At 39.8% G+C, this 22,771-nt stretch overlaps 1 protein-coding gene across 3 annotated transcripts in view; it reads right to left on the bottom strand.

Annotated features, from left to right (window-relative positions):
- Window positions 1-22,771, bottom strand: part of LOC124715465 (E3 ubiquitin-protein ligase Bre1) — a 274,712-nt gene that overhangs the window by 52,120 nt on the left and 199,821 nt on the right. The window contains exons 13-14 of one of the 3 annotated variants that reach the window (XM_047243098.1): window positions 17,711-17,824; window positions 16,876-16,935 (exon numbers count right to left, since the gene is read on the bottom strand). In XM_047243098.1, coding sequence (XP_047099054.1) covers window positions 16,876-16,935; window positions 17,711-17,824 — 174 coding nt within the window. The remainder of the gene's footprint in view (window positions 1-16,875; window positions 16,936-17,710; window positions 17,825-22,771) is intronic. The other 2 variants (XM_047243099.1, XM_047243100.1) reach the window with 2 other exon arrangements.

Raw genomic sequence — 22,771 nt, 5'->3', positions numbered from 1 at the left:
ATATTGAACTAACTTTGATGTCTCGGCCATCAAATTTGGCTTATCTGAATCCAAAAGCAGGGACGCTATTGGGCACCAGCTCTGCGCCCACAAACTAACCATCCATAAATTGCAAGAAGTGTGTGACCCTGTGCATAGGCATCTGGTGCCACAAACCTCTGGAAATCTATCAAGTACTTTTCAAATCCACAGCATGCAGCATCACTGTTGAATCGCGTTCCAGAAGTGGACAAACACACAATGTTTCGGCTCATCAGTGTATAAACACCGGAGCTCTGTGCTGTAGAGATCAGCTGTAATCACCCACTACCAATAAATTGTGTATCTACGGTACCCTAAGAAGAATGCAACAGAACTGCTTGTTGCTTCTTTGCGGACAATTTAGAGGGCTATGTCGTCCCAGACAGTATGCAGCTGTCTGCATACGATCAACTAGGTCTCTAGATGAACAACAATACATACTCTCCAACATTATTGTGTGTGAAAGTGGGTAAGGGAACACCTGGGATGGATGCAGGAGATCTCTTCACCATAAGTGCAATATCTGGCTGATGTGTTATGATCACTGTAGAGGAGCATGTACCAAGCACACCTCAGGCATTCAGTCCCAGGTTCAACAGAGAGATGGGTCAGACATGTTTTTGGATTAGTATGATCTATGGATGTTGGATATCTCTCATCATTATTTAAGGTAATTTAATGCAGTAATGGATCCTCCAACCTACTCTTGAACACCCTACAATCTACATTTCAACAATGAATCCATCTTTCAAAATGACAGTGCACGAGTACAAGTGTCACCTAGAGAACATCTTCCTCCCACTGACAGAAATCAACCAAACAGAATGCCCTGCAGTATCTGATGTCATTGCATATGCTTGGGACCAGTTAAAAAATGCAGACTGCAGTTGCACGAATGATCATCGCACACTGTATGACCTCAGCAGGCCTGTCATCAAAGGGTAGGATATAAATTCAAGCAGCAACTCTTTGACCATCTTGTGGACAACAAGCCAAGGATGATTCACACCTGTTACGAAGCACAGGTAGGAGAAACACAGTACTGTATGCTACTCAGCAGCAAATTTTGATTTCACTAAACTGTAAGGGTGTGCTCTTTAGAACAGGCTGCTATTATTTTACAGTAAGCTTATATTTTTAGTTTCATAAGTGATATGCCCTCAAATCAGAGACTACAAATATTCCCAGTTACGCAGATGGTGCAGAACCACTTTTGACAAATTTAAATTGAAAATTTTAATGAAACAATGTTCAGGCCATGTGCCTGATTCAAATTAACTTTAAAATAACTAGTTTGATTAAAATACTCTGATACCCAAAGAAATCTTTATTTTAATGTTTCATTTGTTGGCTTTTCCTTTTCAAGCTACTTCTTATGAAATTCTTCCACAAATCTGTTTATTTTGTAAGAAAATTGGAAACTTTTTAAATTTTTAGCCATTCTATTTAACAGTAATGGTCTTCTATATCAGGGCATCATAACAAAGATACCAATCAAATAGCATTTCAAATGGAGTGAGAAACCATGAGTTAGAATGAACGTAATCATGGAGCATCTTTTGAAAAGAACAAAGTCAATTTTATTCTCATACTTCTCCAATCCAACCTTGCGCTCCTCCTTTAATGAAGTCATACGTCAAATGATGATAAACTCAGATGTTCCTTCAGGATAAAGGTGGAGAGAGATATGAGATAATCGAAGATGCCAGAGTGAAGCATTTGAAATTATTATTTGTAAAGTTTTTCTACGCAACAGAGAAAAAATAAGAGGCTCAGCAGTTGTCCATTATGAGAGATGAATGACATGTTTCAGGCAACATTCTTGCCAAACTTCTTCTTGCTTGCCTGTGATTTTACAGTTTTTCTGGTGTTCAGTAAATGTTGGAAAGGCACTGAAATGGCCCAACATAAAGCTACGTGTGCCTATCAGAAGATCGACTGCACGGCTTTTGTGTAACTGTATATATAAGCAATGCGGCTAGAGCAAATCTATCTTTTCTTGGACATAAAAGTGCTTTCTTCCATTACCAATTTTTCTATCCACATACAAACAAAAGATTCTATCATGTTTGTTTTCATTTCTAACTGAAACACTTTTTAGATTATAAATTACTTAAGATATTTATTAAGCTAAATTACACTCCTGGAAATTGAAATAAGAACACCGTGAATTCATTGTCCCAGGAAGGGGAAACTTTATTGACACATTCCTGGGGTCAGATACATCACATGATCACACTGACAGAACCACAGGCACATAGACACAGGCAACAGAGCATGCACAATGTCGGCACTAGTACAGTGTATATCCACCTTTCGCAGCAATGCAGGCTGCTATTCTCCCATGGAGACGATCGTAGAGATGCTGGATGTAGTCCTGTGGAACGGCTTGCCATGCCATTTCCACCTGGCGCCTCAGTTGGACCAGCGTTCGTGCTGGACGTGCAGACCGCGTGAGACGACGCTTCATCCAGTCCCAAACATGCTCAATGGGGGACAGATCCGGAGATCTTGCTGGCCAGGGTAGTTGACTTACACCTTCTAGAGCACGTTGGGTGGCACGGGATACATGCGGACGTGCATTGTCCTGTTGGAACAGCAAGTTCCCTTGCCGGTCTAGGAATGGTAGAACGATGGGTTCGATGACGGTTTGGATGTACCGTGCACTATTCAGTGTCCCCTCGACGATCACCAGTGGTGTACGGCCAGTGAAGGAGATCGCTCCCCACACCATGATGCCGGGTGTTGGCCCTGTGCGCCTCGGTCGTATGCAGTCCTGATTGTGGCGCTCACCTGCACGGCGCCAAACACGCATAGACCATCATTGGCACCAAGGCAGAAGCGACTCTCATCGCTGAAGACGACACGTCTCCATTCGTCCCTCCATTCACGCCTGTCGCGACACCACTGGAGGCGGGCTGCACGATGTTGGGGCGTGAGCGGAAGACGGCCTAACGGTGTGCGGAACCGTAGCCCAGCTTCATGGAGACGGTTGCGAATGGTCCTCGCCGATACCCCAGGAGCAACAGTGTCCCTAATTTGCTGGGAAGTGGCGGTGCGGTCCCCTACGGCACTGCGTAGGATCCTACGGTCTTGGCGTGCATCCGTGCGTCGCTGCAGTCCGGTCCCAGGTCGACGGGCACGTGCACCTTCCGCCGACCACTGGCGACAACATCGATGTACTGTGGAGACCTCACGCCCCACGTGTTGAGCAATTCGGCGGTACGTCCACCCGGCCTCCCGCATGCCCACTATACGCCCTCGCTCAAAGTCCGTCAACTGCACATACGGTTCACGTCCACGCTGTCGCGGCATGCTACCAGTGTTAAAGACTGCGATTGAGCTCCGTATGCCACGGCAAACTGGCTGACACTGACGGCGGCGGTGCACAAATGCTGCGCAGCTAGCGCCATTCGACGGCCAACACCGCGGTTCCTGGTGTGTCCGCTGTGCCGTGCGTGTGATCATTGCTTGTACAGCCCTCTCACAGTGTCCGGAGCAAGTATGGTGGGTCTGACACACCGGGGTCAATGTGTTCTTTTTTCCATTTCCAGGAGTGTATAATAGGTATTTGTCACTAACAAGTAATTTTTTTTTACGCTTGTGAACATAATTTTGTGGCCTACATTTTACTTTAATTGAAGAAGTGCCATGTTACTTTTGACTTAACATACTGAAGCATGGCCAATGCATCTTGACACTGTCAACCTTGACCAACAACACAACAAATAGTGTGCTGAGCCATCATGACATGCTCATATGGACTAATGTAAATGACTGACAAAACACTATGTTGTAAAATAAAAAGATAGCCCATGATTTTGGTTCAGAACCAACTGTGAAATTTCTATGATTATCCATTCAATGTGTCCTTATTCACAGTTCCAAGAGAACAAGTGAAATCGGTGGATGTAAGTCATTGAAATATCTGCAAATCTCTACCTAAACAAACTAGAAACCTTAGCATGAAGTAGTATGAAGAGAAGAAGGAAGGAAGCAAGGAATGAAAATCAGGTATTTAATATCTCATTGACAATCAGGTCTTTACAGAAGAACGCAAGTACTGGTAGCACAAGGGTGGAGAAAAAAAAAAAAAATCTGCCATCATCTTTTCAAAGGAATAATTTTGACATTCACATCAAGTGATCTATGGAAGCCCTGGAAAACCTAAATCCAGATGGGCCGAGAAGTATTTGGATCATACTTTTCCCAGTCCCGAGAAAATGGAATTTTCTCTGGTCAAAAATAATACTATCAACAGAATCAAGTCCCAATTCTGAAAGCAGGTTTATGATTGAAGAGCAACACTCAGCACTGACTGCATGTTGCTAACACAGAACAGAACTGATCTCCTGGTTGGATTGTGCAGCTATTTTAAAAAAAAGTTAAAATGGCTCTGAGCACTATGGGACTCAACTTCTGAGTTCTTAAGTCCCCTAGAACTTAGAAATACTTAAACCTAACTAACCTAAGGACATCACACACATCCATGCCTGCGGCAGGATTCGAACCTGCGACCATAGCAGTCGTGCGGCTCCAGACTGTAGCGCCAAGGACCGCTCGGCCACCCCGGCTGGTTGCTATTTATACAAACCTTGCATATTCCACAATATACAAACGTAAGAAAGTTCAGGAACATTTGAGAACTAATAGGTACATCATGACAAGTAATTACTGATGGTGTGATTTGAACTGATGAGCCGCAAAACGCCAACCAGTGATCTAACTTCGCAGCTTTCGCTCTCTTGGAGAAACTGCTACCTGCTGTTTCAGGAGTTCTCATAGGAGCCTATTACACAACCCAGTATCTGGATCTTGTCCGTGTGGCAGCACTAACAGTTGCTCATGTTGTTATATCCTCTTCACTACCATGAGCATTGAGTGTAGCTCCTCCAATGAAAGCTTTGCGATAGTTGTGCTGTTCTTCAGTTCCCTGAACAAGAAGCGCTCATCATCTATGAGCACCTCAGAACTGTAGGAGGGCTTCATATAGAGGACATGAACGACAGGGGACATGAACGCCATTCTGTCTTCTTGATGAAGGTACATAATCCTCAACACTCTATGTGACATCCAATAAGCAAAGAATGATATGATACAGCCCAAAGTAGTGCTTTAGTGATTTATCTGATAGTCCCACAATCTATCTGGACCAAAAAATCCATATTGAATCTGCTGGCTGTATATTACTGGCTGGCACTTGGCACTAAAATGCTCTCGGTCTTTTTCCTGGGCGTCCAGGGTCTGTACGCATGCCAACTGTCTTGCTTCTTCGGTCCTAGCAGATGAGGTGCTTCATGTAGTCATCCTGAGACGTGTCCTGTTGAAATTGGAACAGTGTAGCCGCTGTTGTTTTAGCCTTACAACTGTGGAGTAGAATTAGCAGTGTTGAAACCTTTAGTGTCTTGCTTCCCTTTATTGTACGCAAATGTCACAATGGGCAGTATTTTATAACAATCACTCTATTTGATATCAATGTATATTGAGAGCATATCTTATTACAGTGTTCTGTGAGACTATTTGTCTATGCGTGGTAGGCAATCACCACCTGGGGGTGATGTCACAACGTGTACTTACCTCTCATATTAGTCTTCACTGGGAAACTATCAGAGATCATCAAACAGTGTGCTCCGTGAATCAAAATGCTGTCTTCTACAAGTAACCTGGCAATTCATGGAGCTTTGGCTGTTGGTACAGCTTTGGTAATATTATAGCAGGTGAGGTATTCAGTGCAGTCAATTATCTATTGACAATTATTTGCAAAGTTCGGGAGCCTCCCCAAAAGGTTGACTCCAATTTGACGCAATGGTGCTGCTGCAGGTAGAAATGGTACCAGGTGCCATGGAGGTAAATGCAGCACATGCTTCTGTCATTGGCTGTTGTTTTAGCCTTACAACTGTGGAGTAGAATTAGCAGTGTTGAAACCTTAAGTGTCTTGCTTCCCTTTATTGTACGCAAATGTCACAATGGGCAGTATTTTATAACAATTATTGATGGCCCTAACAACTACAATGCATCCTTTGTCAGTTTTAGAGTAGTTCCTCTTGGATTTGGAGAGTACTCAGGAAGAATAAGCAGTCACCTTTTCACCACCTTTGTGGATTTGTACCAGAACTGCACCTATCTGTAACTGCTAGCACTGTTGTTAATTCTGCCTTGTCATTCTCATCTTGCAATGCTAGGACTGGAGAAGACATTAGTGCCTCCTTAAGTACAACGAAAGAACTTTCCTTGTTCCATGAAAATTTGGTGTCTCCATACAGTAATTTTTGCAAAGGATGTGCCTTGGTACATAAGTCCTTTATGAATTTGTCAGTAATATGAGCACATTCAAAACAATATCTCACATCATAAATGGGCTCAGGATTTGGAAAATCTGTGACTGCTCTTATTTCTTCTGGATACAAATGGACTCAATCACCATTCACTACAGGCCCTATGATTTTTATTTCTTGTACGGGGATGAAGCATTTTTGTTTGGATTCAGATGGAGGCCTGCAGTCTCAACAGAAGCAGCTTGCCCACCACACATTTGAAGGTGGCTGGAGATTTACATAGTCCAAATGGTGTAACTTTGAACTCTTAGAAGTCATCAGGAGTTACGAAGGCACTATTTTTGCAGTCCGCCTTCTCAACCTTGATTTGCCAGTAGTCTGTTTCCCTCTCCATAGAAAGAAATACTCTGCTCCTCTCAAGCAGTCTACAGTGTGATTATCTAGCTAGTCGACGCAGAAATGCAATATGCTATCCTTCTCATTCACAAGGTTCGCAGAAGTGGAGAAAGAACAGTCTGGAGGTTCAATGACATCACCTTGAAGTATATTCCCCACTTCTTTCTGGATTCTTCAGCCGTTCAACCAGCAGCACTCTAAATGAGCACTGGCTAATTACTAGAGGTTGCCCAGTGTGGATGTGGTTTTTTACTGTAAGCTGCTTGGTCTCTCTTTTTCCCATTCCACTTTCAAAAGCATTTGAAAACTGGCACAATATGTCTAACACTCGCCGATGCTGTTAGTCAGGCTAACAACTGCTCAGGACAATGTTTCTTATGTGTGCTTACTGAAATATCTTCACCAATCTGGAGCTCTGATCTTCAACAGTCTATGACTGCTTGTGATGTCTGCATGAAGTCCCATCCAGGAATAACATTACAACAAAATTCTGATTAAATGAATTTGAAGGACTGGGGTTTTCATCGACAGTTACTCTTGCAAATACATGTTCCTGTCTGCTGGATGTATTTACTATTTGAGACTGTCAGCACAATCACTTTTACATCATGGAACATAATCTTCTTCAGTCTGTGATGATAAGCATTCGACATTACAGAAAAGAAATCCCCTGAGCCAGCTATCACCCAGAAAGGATGGCCATCAATGAGATATCTTTACATTTGGTGACTCATCCATGTTGATTTTCATCTCTGGCAGCCTCAACTCCATAGATGGTCACTTCTCTGTTTCCCTGAAATTGGTGACTAGGTGAGCAGCTGGTATTGCTGCATGGTAACAGGGGAACAGCTATGGCATGCTGGGAAGCGACCTCGTCCTGGGTATGGCATTCTAATTTGTCAGACAGGTCAAATATAATCATCTGCAGTTGACTGGTTTGAATAGAGCTGTCATGGTGGCTGATGTCTGTCAGCATAATAGTCATAATTGAAAACCTTCCTTCTCTACTGTAGTGTAACAAACGTGTCCATGGCACCCACAGAGGAAACATACTGGTGGGTTGTTTTGTGTCTGTTGGTCTGTGGGGCATTATATTTGGTGGAGGAGTTGGTTGTACATGCGTTGGCTGGGTGCTGGGTTACTGTTTGACAGCTGCAGCGTACGTCAGAGTTGACCTACTCCATCCTTCCTGGAGTGTTGGAATAGTGGTGGAGACTGGTGCTAACTCCTCCTTCAATTTTCTGTATTACTTCTTGCAGTATGGGGGTCAACATTTGTGGCAGGTATCTCTTGCTTACTCAGCCTAATAGTTCTGGCTGCCATGAAATCCTGTATCTCTCTTCCTACAACCACGTATGTGAGACGTGAGGTCATGGACATTTTCCACAACTGCCACATGGACCACTTTTGGGAGTCAAGTCATACTTCTTTCATTCAACTCTTCTGTTGTATCTTCTCGATGTGCTGGCACCATTTGATAAATTCCTCTGTTGTAGTAGCATCTTTTACCAGAAGAGCTCTGTACATGTCTTCATCAAGCGTGAGTTTTTATTAACTACTGTCATATTTGGATTCCCAATGTGGAATAGGTCTAAAACATTTTGTATGTGTAGGACTGTGTCATTTCCCCATGACAATGGGTCCTGCTCTTCAACTGTAGTTCTGCTGTGTGTAATTGCTGTAGAATGCCACCAAATGTTGTCTTCACTTCCACCTGCAATTTATCCTGGTTATTGAGTTTCTCCTGGTTGTTCTTTAACCACTGCTGGGCTGGGCCATCCATGTAAAGACACACATTTGCTGAACACACATCTTTCTCACCCATAGTGTTTGGTGACTGTTGAATCCTTTTAGCCATTCTACTGGGTTCTAACCTACATTTTTTTTTAACTGATGAATGCCTGATGGGCATCTGATGTACTGCTGTTTTCTAATTTATTGGTCACCTAAATATGAGTACATGGACCATGGAAATTATGTACTGCTTGATATTCCAGTTCCTATCCATGTATGTGATGGCTTTTACATAGCACAACTAGAGCCACAGTGATGTATATGTTTTGAAGCACCTGTCGCCTTTCCATCAAACAATGTAACATCATAACCAGAATCGTGTCCCAATCCAAAAGCAGGATCATCAATTAAGTACAACACTTAGCACTAAAAGCATGTTTCTTACAAACACCAATGTATACCAGAACAAAATGAACTTCTGGGTGGAGACTGCAGCTATTTATAAAACATTAAATATATACAAATGTTACAAAACACAAATTTTGAGAATTCATAAATACTACATGACAAATAACTGTGGTTCCTCGGGTTTGAGCTGGTGACTTACAGCATGTCACCTTGTGATGATAACTGCTATGGGGCACTGCATACAGCACAACTCACAGCAATATGAGAAAATATTCAGCAACATGGAAAAAAAAAGACTTTAAATTAGGATTTCCTGAGCCATTCATTGATGAATGAGCTGCTGTGCAAGTACACAAGTCATTTGCACCTCATATGTGATAGAAAACTTTTAATGAATTGAGCATGCATAGAGTTTTCAAACTCTGAAATGTAATGGGATGCCTGATACTGCTGGCAGCATCCATCTGAAACCCTGGTAAAGAGCTAACTGCTCAATCCTATCACTGAACATACTACTCTCACATATGACTCTTCATGACACACGTATCTTTACATAAAAAGAAAAGGGGAAAATGAAGTCAATACAGAACTTGCCAAGACCCGGAAGTGTGGCTGTAACAGCAGTTTAGAGTTCATTAAGTACGTCATCAGTGGGTCGACTCAAATAAAAATTACTGTTTATGATTAAGTTGTATTGAGCAAACAGGTGGAACACTCCTAATAACAGCAACCCACTAATTCTTCTTTGAATCACACAAATTAAATTATGATAAAACTGCACATGTGCTGGAAAGAAAACTCTGAGCTCTATTTTGTTGTCAACTTGGCATTCAGCAGCATCACATCTCTAAGACCTGCCATAAGATACCCTGCCTAAAAACAAGTTGTGTGGCAACACTGTGGAGCAAGTTTGGCAAACGCTGACTGTTCACTTTATTTTCAGACTAGGTAGTAGATTATTTGCAAAAATTCATTTGGTATTTCTTTGTCACCTTAATGAAATGTCAAATCCTCATAGAGGATATGACACTGTGTTTACACATATATAACAGCAAGGTTATTACATGAACCAGTTAAACCTGTTTTACCTATCACATTTTGAACTATCTGCATTCTAGAGTAAATCTTTCACTCTGTAGCAGAATGCCTGCACTTTTGAAACTTCCTCTCAAATGTAAACTGTCGAGTGCCTGCAGTTTTGAAACTACTTCTCAAATGGAAACTGTGTGTCAGATCAGGACTCGAACTGGGAATACCTTTACTGACTGAGCACTTCAGGTACGACACAAATTTTGCCCGTATACTTTTTGCATTAATTGACTGTTCCATTCGTTCTTGTGTTCTTGATAGAATATTTTATATATTATGAACGAAAACAAACACACACACACACACACACACACACACACACACACACACACACACACACACACTGAAAACCAGTTTCCAGAATATTACACCAGTGTTCTGTGCATTTTCATTAATGAAGTATACTTTTTCCACTTTTTCCCCTTTTTCTTCAGTCTAGCTGCAAATGGTAAGAGCAAAATGATAAGGAAGCCTGTATATTTCTTTTCCTGGTGTAATGGACTGAACAACATGATTTTAACTGCAATGAAATACGTTAATTTTTAATGTATTATTATCATCTTTAGGTCTTGAAGAAGTCAAATCCATCCCATGTGGGTGGGCAAAGAGCAAACATATTTCGATCTGAACTTCTAAGTTACTGTCAGTTTTATCACACTTCCCACTGCTGATTTATAGCTAAAGTCTAGTGTGGGAAAATTAGCTGTACGTTCTCATATTTGATGGATGTTTTTTATGTGATATAGCAGAGTAGGTGACAAACACATTGCTGCTAGTCCACAAGAATGTGCCTATTTTTACTTACAATACTATGAAAAGGATAGTGGCTATTCACCACATAGCGGAGATAATGAGTCGCAGATAGGCACAACAAAAAGATTGTCACAAAATGAGCTTTCAGCCGGCAAGGCCTTTATCGAACGTGTACACACACACACACACACACACACACACACACACACACACACACACGCAAAACCACAGTCTCTGGCAGCTAAAGCCAGACTATGAGCAGGAGTGCATGATGGGAGGGGCAAATGGGTGCGGGTGAGGAGGAGGCTGTGATGGGGAGGGGGAGGGATAGTGCAGTACAGGTGGAGGACAGAAAAATGCTGCTAGTGGGAGTGTGCAGGGATGAGGTGGAGACAGGGTAGGTCAGCTGGGTGCAGTTGGGAGGTTAGGTGGAGGGCGGGGCAGAGAGTGGGGGTAGAAAAAAAGGAGTGAAGTGAAAAGACTGGGTGCATTGGTGGGATGGATTCCTCCCACCCACACCATCTTTTCTGAATTGCCACATCCAGTTGCCTCTCCCATCATGCGCTCCTGCTCGTCGTCTGGCTTCATCTGCTAGAGACTGTCATGGTGGTGGTGGTGGTGGTGTGTGTGTGTGTGTGTGTGTGTGTGTGTGTGTGTGTGTGTGTGTGTGTGTGTGTGTGTGCGTGCGTGTACTTTCGACAAAGCCTTGTTGGCCAGAAGCTCATTTTGTGATAGTCTTTTTGTTGTGCGTGCCTGTGACTCAGCATTCTGCAGCATGGTGAGTAGCATCTATCCTTTTCATGATATTGACAAAATCATTTAATTGGATAGCTAAAAAAATCTACTTACCAAGCGGTGGCAGAACACACACAAAAGTTTGCTGTAAGTGGCAAGCTTACCAAGCGGTGGTAGAACACACACAAAAGTCGGTTGTAAGTGGCAAGCTTACGGAGCCAGTGGCTCCTTCTTTAGGCAGAAGGGTTGAAGGGGAAGGAAGAGGGGTGAAGGAAAGGACTGGAGAGATCTAGGTAGATTTTGGGAAAATCACCCAGAAACGCATGGGATTAAGGAAAGACTGAATCAGGTCATGATTCCAACTGGACAATTTTTGCACTTTCAAGTGCACCACCTTGTAGACAAGAATTTGCCTTGGATACTTTTGTAGCAAACTGCAGTTAAAAAATAAAGAAACCTATTGTCAATGAAAGTTGCACAGAAGTTTGTTTTTATTTAAATAGTGACCGGTTTCATATCTTAGTCCATTATCAAACCAACTTGTAGAACAGAGTATATAGTGTTATAATGTAACATATATGATACATAAGGTCAATCAAAGTACAAGTACAAATGATAAAATAATTACATACCACATAAGCATTACCGTAATGTGTGTATACTGGCCACCTCGCCTGTTTGAGTGGCTAAGTGCAATGCATTATTTATTTGACATTCCAATGCTGCATGCAGCAAAACAATGTTTTATGATTACTGAAAATTGTTAGGCAACTGAGGTAGGAGCACTGAAGGGGATGTGCCAAGGGGAAGTTGTTTTATTTTACAAAGTTACAAAATAACTGTTGCATATAACCATACATAACACTCATTCTAGCTTGATGTTAAAACACAGTCACAATACAAAGGTGCACTTATAAAAGAAATCTTGCAGACACACAAGTATCATGCCTCGTAGTGCAGCCAGTGGCCAGTCAACGTAACATTAAAATGACTGTAGCATACATAATGGTAAATAATTCAATTTTTTAAAATTAAAATATACAAAGGGAGCATGTACAAAATACATAAGCTAAAATGTCTAAGACACTTAAGCAAGAGCATGATGAAGCTCCATTATATTTTTATTGACAATAAAACACATGGCACTGTGAGTACTACCATACAAATCTAAATTAATAAACACAAAACAGGACACATTTATTGCATCATCTATTGCATTATAGCAATAAAACGTATATTATCATGCTTACAAAGTCCATTTGTATGGACCAGAACCATCCTGTTAGTGTCAAAAATAAAACAAGCCAGACCACATATTAAAAATGTACAAAGATTGCCTTGGAGTCCATTCACAGTGAACAGATCTATACCACTGCTAACACAGCCTGGTGTGCAAAATGAACAATTAAAGGGGTGAAATCAGTTATTGTCTTCTAAAGGCATGGCACAGCTTTCACACCTAAAAAAGTAAAACACCATCCTGGGAAAGAGGAGAGGGGAAAGATAAAGGGGGGAGGGGGGTAATATAATACAGAGCAGGATGGGGAGGGGGGTGGGGGGAAGTGATGGGGAGGAGGAAGATATGAATACTATACAAGGCGACATTGTATACAAAATTTAGAAAACAAATACGTTGAGACAATTGGTCTAATTATTGTACAAACTGGCTTTTCAATATAAGACAAAAGACAAAATCTGACTTATTGGTCTCCTAGATTAGACCATCTACAGCAACATATAAAGACACTTCCCCTATAATAAGTATTACATTCTTTCTTTCTTTCTTTCACTTCTTACTCAGACAACATAAAATAAGTATATAAAACAACCTACTGGTAACTATTATGCATAATTGCATAGATATATATGTCCTCCAGCCCCCTACTTCGTTAACCAATGTCAGTGTTGTTGTTGTTGTTGTCGTCAAACTAACATACCTGAAAGTTAATCTGGGGTGGGGAATAAGACAACTGTCCTCCTAGCCCTCTCACTTTTAACAGTTCTGCCAGATGCACATTCTGTCGTGTTGGTTTGATTGTAAAATAAATATCAACACTGGTAAATGACGTCTTTGCGAACATATTCATTTATGCCATTATGCATAATTGCTGAGTTTGTTTTATATAAATTATTTTACATGGTTTAATGAAGAAATAAAAAGAAAGAAAAATAAAGCAATTATTATATGGGACGTGTCTTTATTTGCTGCTGTAAATGGTCTAATCTAGGAGACTGATTAGTCAGATTTTGTCTTATATTGAAAAGCCAGTTTTTACAATAATTAGACCAATACTTTCAATGTACAGCAGTGTCCTGCTAATCCAAACCCTGGTAATCTGAATGTTCGGTTAATCCGAACATGAAAAATGTTAGTCTAAGTACGGAAATCTGTGCTGTAAGCTGCTGTACATACACACTATTTTAATTTACACAGTACAGTAAACATTTATTAGATTTAAACAATGCACAACAATGAAAGAAAAGCTATAAAACTTACTAAAATACAGTGGACATTTTATCCCTACTTTTTAGATGACAAAAACTCAGTCATTGTATTTGGCGTAACGAAGACAGTCTGTTATATGACGCATAGTTGTGCCATTGTCTTGTGAACATCAAATCAGCAGGTGTAGCAGTGGGCTGTTGCTCCAAATAATGTAGCGCAAGGTCAAGGGCTTCTGCTGCATCACTGTGTGGCACCAGCTCTCCTTTGCCACTTTCAGGCTCATTGTCACTTCCGTCACAGCAGTCCACTTCTTCCTGGATTTGAATCACAGCAGCAACTAAATCAGCAACAGTAAGGTTCTCCACACATGCCCCATCTGCTGCCATCCACTCATCTATGTCTCCTTCTTCACATCCAGGGATTGTCTGTATCATTTGTAGCACATCTTCCTCTTCATTTTCAACTGGGTTGTCCTGAAATTCAAGAGATGTCCACAGTTTTCTCAGAGTATTTTCTGAAATATTCTGCCATGCCTTAGTGGCCCAATAAACAACATCCTTCACATTGGTCTATTTTATTTTGTCCACTAAAGGAATGCTATCATCTTGAATCAGCATTCTTAAAAATTGTTTTCTGTAAATCAGTTTTAATGTTTGCAGTACACCCTGGTCCATCAGCTGTAGAAGAAGTGTAACATTTGGCGGCAAAACCTTCGCCACAATTCCTCAGTGCTGGGGTGAGATGGTGCGTTATCAATCAAAAGGATTGCTTAGGGAGACAAGCGATATTTCTTAGAAAACTGTCGAACGGCGCGAACAAACTGGCTGTGAGACCATTCTTTGAACAGCTTACCATCCATCCATGCGTTTTTCTGGTTACGATAATATATGGGCAGAGACTTCATGTTGCAGTTTTTAAAAGCTCTGGGCCTAGCAGATTTGCCGATCAACATTAAAGGCAGCTTATGATTACCAGCAGCGTTGCTGCATGCTAATAAAGTCACACCATCTTTGCACATTTTAAAACCAGAAGCATGGTCTAATTTTGATGCCAGGCTGTTTTTTGGCAATGCCCTAAAATTAAGGCCAGTCTCAGCAGCATTATAAATTTGTTGGGGAGAATACTTTCCCTCTTTTATCATTTTTTTCAAACTCACCCAAGTATTCCTTAGCTGCATCATGGTCAGAAGAAAGCTTCTCTTCAGTAATTGTTAGCTGACGGATTCCAGTGTCGTTTTTTGAATCTGTCCAAACAAGCCGTACTCGCACTAAAAGACTCACCACCATTCATTAACTTGTTCAGGTAAACAGCCTTCTCCTGAACCAGTGCTCTACTCAAAGGAGTTCCCCTTTCTCTTTCCTGCGTAAACCAAAGGAAAAGAGCTTCATCCACTTTATCGAAATGGGACTGCTTCAAAGTCTACCGGATTTAGGGTGTTTTTCCCGAAGATGTTGCACAGGACTGTCCAAGCTGCACTCGGTTCTTCTTCCAATCACAAATGGTTGCTTTATCAACACTCAGTTCCGTTGCCAGTTTAGATACATTCCCACCATTGTCTATCCACTTCAAAGCATTCAGCTTTTCTTTGAGAGTTAACGTTGTATGTTTCTGTTTTGTGAGCCAACCTCAGACACTTCAAAGGCCTCAACAATGCACAACAACAAGGGCAGGGAGTGAGAGTGAGCCACTGTTACCACACTTGTTCCCATTTATTACCATGGTGTACCTACTTATCTGCTTGGAATACTTCATTCTACAAACTCGTCACTGTAATTCCAGCTAATCCGGACAAATCGGTAATCCAAACAAGGTCTGGTCCCAATTAGTTTAGATTAACAGGACTCTACTGAATTTATTTTTTAAATTCTGTTTACAATGTAGCTTTACGTAGTACTCATATCTTCCACCTCTCCATCGCTCCCCCCACCCCCTCCCCATTCCAAGAAATTCTTTGTTCATTTTTAATATATGGTCTGACCTATTTCATTTTTGACACTAGCAGGATGCCTCTGGTCTGCATGAATGGACTCTGTAAGTGTGATGTTACACAATTTATTGTTATAAAGCAACAGATGATACAATAAATGTGTTCTATTATGTTTTTATTAATTTAGGTTTGTACGATAGAACTCACAGTGCAATGTGTTTTGTTGTCAACAAAAAATATAATGGAGCTTAAGTGCCTTGGACATTTTAGCTTATGTGATTAACTAATTTGAACTGTGTATCATCATATACACTACATTCACTTGTGACACTGATCAGCCATTTGTTGCACTACAAAGTATGATATGGAAGCACCTTGTCAAATGTACTTGTACTTTGATTGACCTTATGTATTGTATATTTCAACTGTAACATGATACTTTGTTCTACAGGATGGTTTGGCAATGGACTAAGGTCCGAAACTGGTCACCATTTAAATAAAAACAAACTTCGACACAATTCTGTCAGTTTTGTAATTTCACTGAATCACAGTTAAGTTGCTGTCTCTTGTCACTCAGAATGCTGGAAATGAGGCCACCCATTGTGCTGAATTTCCTCAGGTAAAAACGACCTTTGCAATGTACTTCATAATATTATATGCCAGAGGACTAGACTGGAAGCAAGCACAACAATCTCTACGTAACCCAATGAGACTTTTTAGTAAGAGCACTCAAAACTGCAAATACAAAGAGAACAGGAAAGAAAAGCAGATACAGTTACCATAGTGAGTGCTGGCTGATAAAATAAAACCAGTCTCTGATTCTGCTGGAAGAACCTTCACTGAAGATAAGATGAAATAATACAATGTCTGTCTGTCTCACTTTTCCAAAGAAACTAACTTCACTATTAGCTAGCAAAACAGTGATACAAAATCCAAAACTGAAGGACCAACAATATTTTAAGGATTTGATTTTCGAGAATCCAAAGTATTCTGTCTTATTGGGACATTCCAGTGTGGAGAAGTCCCTCAAAATTTCACAACTTTTACAGGTTTTCAAACAGAATAAATATCTTGAGTAAAATAGTATTAACCTGCCAAATATATTCCTCTAGTCCATTCTGCTGAATTCGTTTTAAAGTCCAACCATTCTGCTGAAAAGAATCAAACCACAAAAATATTTAATATAACAATAATTAATGTAATCTTAGGGTCTATATTTTAATCAGAGACATGTTTCCTTAATATGACTTGCAATAATCTATTAAAATCTGACTACATTTACTGACAAATTTTTATTTCGCTTTACTAGCCACAATTTTTTCACTTTTGATGTCAGTTTCCTTTCTGCAGAATGTTATGCAAATCACTATATAAAACATTGCAAAAATCATGACTCCTGACTAGAACAGCCACTGGATATCTATTGAAGAAACCATTTCAGTTAACTGCATCATAAAAGTTGAGAAAACTGTTGAAGTACATAAGAACATTATCAATATCATGAAATGTATGCTAGGAATGAATACATAAACAATGAAAATTTACCAGGAGCTACGGTATTTAAATTCAAATAATCCCAGAAAATGTGTGTATAATTTGGAAATTGAGCTAAGATAGGTTCCACTCTATAAGAAATATTTAGGCATTACAAAGCTGACAGTGACCAGCAATCATTTTCAAAAAAAAAAAAAAAAAAAAAAAAAAAAAAAAAAAAAAAAAAACCCAAGAAGCAACAATACTTGAAACAAAGAGATAAACAATAAAGAACATGTAAATAATGATTGTTTATTACTATGTAGTATGCGCTACGCCACATAGTTCCTGAATGTTCATAAATTCTTTTCACCTACATGAATCTTTTCTAAGAACCAATTAGAAATTTATCGACCTCTCTGACACTAATCTTTAAAACTCAATGTCGAATACCTGTTTCTGCGATGCAACCTGCTTTTGCAGCTGGTATGTTTGGTCCTCCAACTGCTTTATCTTTCGCATGGCTTCTTCATCACACAACTTCTTGCGCTCTTCACGTTTGTTTTCCTGTACAATTTAATGGTATCATTAGTCTCGCCTGCCCCAAGAAGGAGCAGATGAAGGTTAATTAAAAGGAATATAATTAGTATTGAAGCAATGAGACAAATGCCAACAGAGTATATAGATTTGTAAAACTTTAAACAGAAAGAAACCAACATATAGAATACAAGACTGTTTAATATCACTAAAAAAATTTCAAATTCTATTTATTATATTTTGTGAACTGTCTGGTATCTTGAATAACAATTAAAGACAAGGTTAAATCTTTATATCTGTATCATATATTGAAGCAGACAGCTTCTCTTATTAATTCTCTTACATTTTTATATCTCCAGTTAAGTAAGGAAGATGTGGTTGCTGCTGTTTGTTGTTGTTGCGGTCTTCAGTCCGAAGACCTATTTGATGCAGCTCTCCATGCCACTCTATCCTGTGCAAGCTTCATCATCTCTAATATCTACTACAACCTAAATCTTTCTGAATCTGCTTACTGTATTCATCTTTCAGTGCCCCTCTACAAGTTTTACCCCCACCACCACTTTCCTTCAATACTAAATTTGTGAACTCTTTATGTTCAGGATGTGTCCTATCAACCAATCCCTTCTTCTGGTCTGCCACACATTTCTTGTCTCCCCAATTCTATTCAGTACCTTCTCATTAGTTACATGACTGAGCTATCTAATCTTCAGCATTCTTGTGTAGTACCACATTTCAATAGCTTCTACTCTATTTTTATCTTAAATGTTTATTATCCACGTTTCACTTCCACACGTGGCTACACTCCAGAGCAACACCTAAATCTATATTTGATATTAACAAATTTCTCTTCTTCGGAAATGTTTTCTTGCCACTACCAGTCTACATTTTATACCCCCTCTACTTTGGCCATCTCAGTTATTTTGCTGCCAAAATAGCACAACTCATCTACTACTTCAATTGTCTCGTTTCCTATTCTAGTTCCCTTAGCATTACCTGATTTAATTCGACTTCATTCCATTATCCTTGTTTTCCTTTTGTTGATATTCATCTTATATTGTATATAAGCTGTTCTATGATAAAGATGAATGCATAATTAGATGATGCCCAGTTCATAAAAGTGTGATACAAGCAGCTGAGGCATCTCTCTTCTTTTGACATTACTGGATAATGAATTGTGATTTTAAATGTTTGTCATGTATACTTTTACACTGTGTATGTGTATGAGTACTTTCATTATGGATAGTGTCACAACTAGAAATCCAACATACAAATCTTTGGAAAATTATCCTACAGGTGTGACCGATGAGGGGATGGCACCAGAGTCAGAGATGGGGGGAAAAAAGAAAGAAAAAAAAAACCATTTGGGTATTAGAAAGTGATCACTGAAGGAAACTACGTGATTCTACTGCCACTGCTGTGATGCCTTGCTGTGTGTGTTTCTAAAGTGTATTATTCATATCCTTTTTATAGATGCTGTCAGTATCATTCTGGAAATGTTAGAAAAACCTTTTGATGAATTGAGAATAAGAGACATGGCTACTCTGATTTGGAAGAGGAGTTTGAAGAACCTGATAAAACACACACACACACACACACACACACACACACACACACACACACTTTCCAATACTGAAATACTCATCACTACAAAAGAATAGAGTATTACTTACACATAGCTGATGAAGATCTGGACCCTAAAAATTAAAATTCATCTACATCAATACTACAAACAGTGCCTAATAAATGGAAAATGATAAATACAAAGCCATCAGGTCCTGAGCTAAAATGGAAAACAGTGGAGGTTGCACCGAATAATGTTGTGGAGTGCCGGCACCTCTTGATACCACAAGTTCATTTCATTGTTTTAGTTTATTTTTCCTTCTGAGATTATATAACTGATAAAAAGAAATAAACCAGTACACAGCTTCTAAAAATGAGAAGAGGAATTAAATTTGACGCAAACAGCATTTGGGAGAATTGGCAAATGATGACAGACAGCATATTTCCAGGTATTTGCATTAGTCCTCCACAAGTGCATGATGTAAAGGACAAAGATAAGTGAGTACCAATTGAAAAACACATTCCTTTTCTTGCCTCTGTAAAGAGATATGATCACCTCAATGCAATCATAGTAATCAATCTTTTGCAATAATGATCAATATGTCTCGGGTACTTTTTCTTTTTATGTTGTGATCTGTGAGGTATCTTGAATGATTTTTAAAGACAAGACTAAATTCTTATATCTGTATCACATTCTGAAACAAACAGCTTCTCTTATTAACTTTCTTTTATTTTTATCTCTTAAATTAAGGTATTCCATGATAAACATGAATGCATAACTAGACAATGCCCATTTCATAAAAGTTAACCTAATGGTTGACGGATGTACTTTCAGATTGACAGTATGTATAAAGTTTCATGTCTGCATGAAAAACAAACTTGAGAATTGTAAATGACTTTTTTTGCTTGTGACATTTCTCTTGGTTATGCATTGAAAATGAAGGCGTATGCCGGAAATACGGCAATGCATATTTTGTAGTCCCTCCAAGTGCCGTAATGTCTAGTTTCAACTAGGTGTTATTTATTTATCATATGATGACAGGAGAAAATAAAAGACCAACTATCTGCAAAAAGCATATATATTTCTACGTGAAGTCTAGGTTTCAAATCCAGTCAGAAGCTTCTGCATACAAGTTGTGAAGGTCATCCATTGTCCCTTCAAATGCTCTGAGGGAACATTCAAATGTTATATATGTACTGTTTGCTGCTCTGAACTTGAAGAGACTTTCAAAAGTTCTTTGACAAAAAATTCACTATTTAAATGTATTATTATTATTATTATTGTTGTTGTTGTTGTTGTTTACCTGCTGTTCTTGGTCACCTAAGGGAATGTAATGTGAAAGCAGTGGGCTCGTATGTGTTGAACAGGAAGGAGCACCACAAAAAATACTATTGTCAAACAGATACCAGAGAAGGAAAGTTGCTACTCATCATACATTGGAGACGCTGAGTTGCGATAGGCACAACAAAAAGATTCACACAATTAAAGCTTTCCGCCATTAAGGCCTTTGTCAGCAGTAGACACACATGCGCGCGCGCGCGCACACACACACACACACACACACACACACACGTAAACGCAACTTGCACACACGTCTGCAGTCTCAGAGAGCTGAAACCACACTGCAGACTGCAGCACCAGTGCACGATGGGAGTGGCGACTGGGTGGGGGTAAGGAGGAGGCTGTGCTGCGGCGGGAAGGGTGAGGGATAGTATGGTGGGAGTGGTGGATAGTGAAGTGTTGCAGTTTAGACAGAGGGCAGCAACACTTCACTGTCCACCACTCCCACCATACTAACCCTCCCCCTCCCCGCCACAGCCTCCTCCTTACCCCCACCCAGTTGCCACTCCCATCATGCACTGGTGCTGCTGGTCACAGTGCGGTTTCAGTTGTCTGAGACTGCAGACGTGTGTGCAAGTTGTGTTTGCGTGAGGGTGTGTGGGTGTGTTTGTTTATTGCTGACAAAGGCCTTAATGGCCAAAAGCTATAATTGTGAGAATCTTTTTGTTGTGCCTATCGTGGACTCCGCTATATGGTGAGTAGCAACTTCCCTTCTCTAATACTGTTACATTCCATCCTAGATTTTCCAGTGTTTGATTATTTTAAAATACATCATAATGATGCAAACTATCTATGAGTAAAGCTTTTAGAAACTTTACCACAAATAAAACAAATTCTTTAAAATTAAAAAGTTGGTGGTGTTTTATATAGGTAATTGAGTGAAATATGACTTTCGAAATAATTTAAGGAGTAAACATAATGAGTCACAGAATAGTAGACATAGTGAAGCATTTAAAGGCATGTAAACTAGTAATCTGTGTGTGAGATTGTGTACTGTATAGTTATGGAAATAGAGTTCTGCCTTGAGCAAACAATTTTCTTCTTTAATGCTCATACACATTTTGGTGAAAATTCACCATAATCACTGGCTTCATTTTATTTTTTTAATATTACATGCTGATGTTCATTTGGCAGCGTATCAACTGCAGTGTAGCTGATATTTTACTACAGTCTGTCATCTGCAATTTTTATAGTTTCCACATGGTCACAGCTCTATGCAAACTGTACTCACCAAAATGCAATGTGTCCCTGTCCATGAAATATTCATCTCTTCATGACGTGAACAGTGACATTGTGCATGTTAGCAATTATATTTTGCATACAGGCATCACAGAGTGAAAACAACAAAAATTGCAGTTGACAAAATGTAGCAGAATATCAGTTGTACTGCAGGTGCCAGTCAGCTACATGAACATCAGCATGTAATCTTAATAAAGTAATAGGAGATGATGATGACATTTCATAGAAACATGTATGAGTGTCAAAGAAGAAAATCTTGGCTGCTCAAGGCGGAACCGTATTTCCATAACTACATATCTGAAAGCAAACATGAGCAAAATAAGAGCTCCAACTATGAGATGAATGTCCTCTACGAGATTGAAATAGGATTTTTTTTCCGAAAGTTACCAAAGTTCTCAGTATCGTTCATACACCTTTTGATGACTCAGTACCTTTATTAGTTGGTTAGTTGTTACCACTAGTCCTTCAATTATTTGCATTCCACCACAAATTTTCTTTATCACATTATCATGAATTTTCATTAGTTACAAAAAGGCTACTCTTTAATCTGGCAACAAGCTTTGTATAATCTAATTGTTAATCCTTACAAAATTTTTGAGGATTGTGTAAATATGTTAGTTCAGCTGACCTGGGGCCACATTTGGAAATCATAGCTGAATGGTCAGTGTGACGGACTGCCGTCCTAAGGGGCCCGGGTTCGCCTCTCGGCTGGGTCGGGGATTTTCTCCGCTCAGGGACTGGGTGTTGTGTTGTCTTCATCATCATTTCATCCCCATGTGGTGCGCAGGTCGCCCAATGTGGCATCGAATGTAATAAGACCTGTACCAAGGCGGCCG

This window comes from Schistocerca piceifrons, chromosome 1, assembly GCF_021461385.2.
Source record: "Schistocerca piceifrons isolate TAMUIC-IGC-003096 chromosome 1, iqSchPice1.1, whole genome shotgun sequence".
Lineage (NCBI taxonomy): Eukaryota > Metazoa > Arthropoda > Insecta > Orthoptera > Acrididae > Schistocerca > Schistocerca piceifrons.
This window is presented reverse-complemented; position numbering and strand designations above follow the sequence as displayed.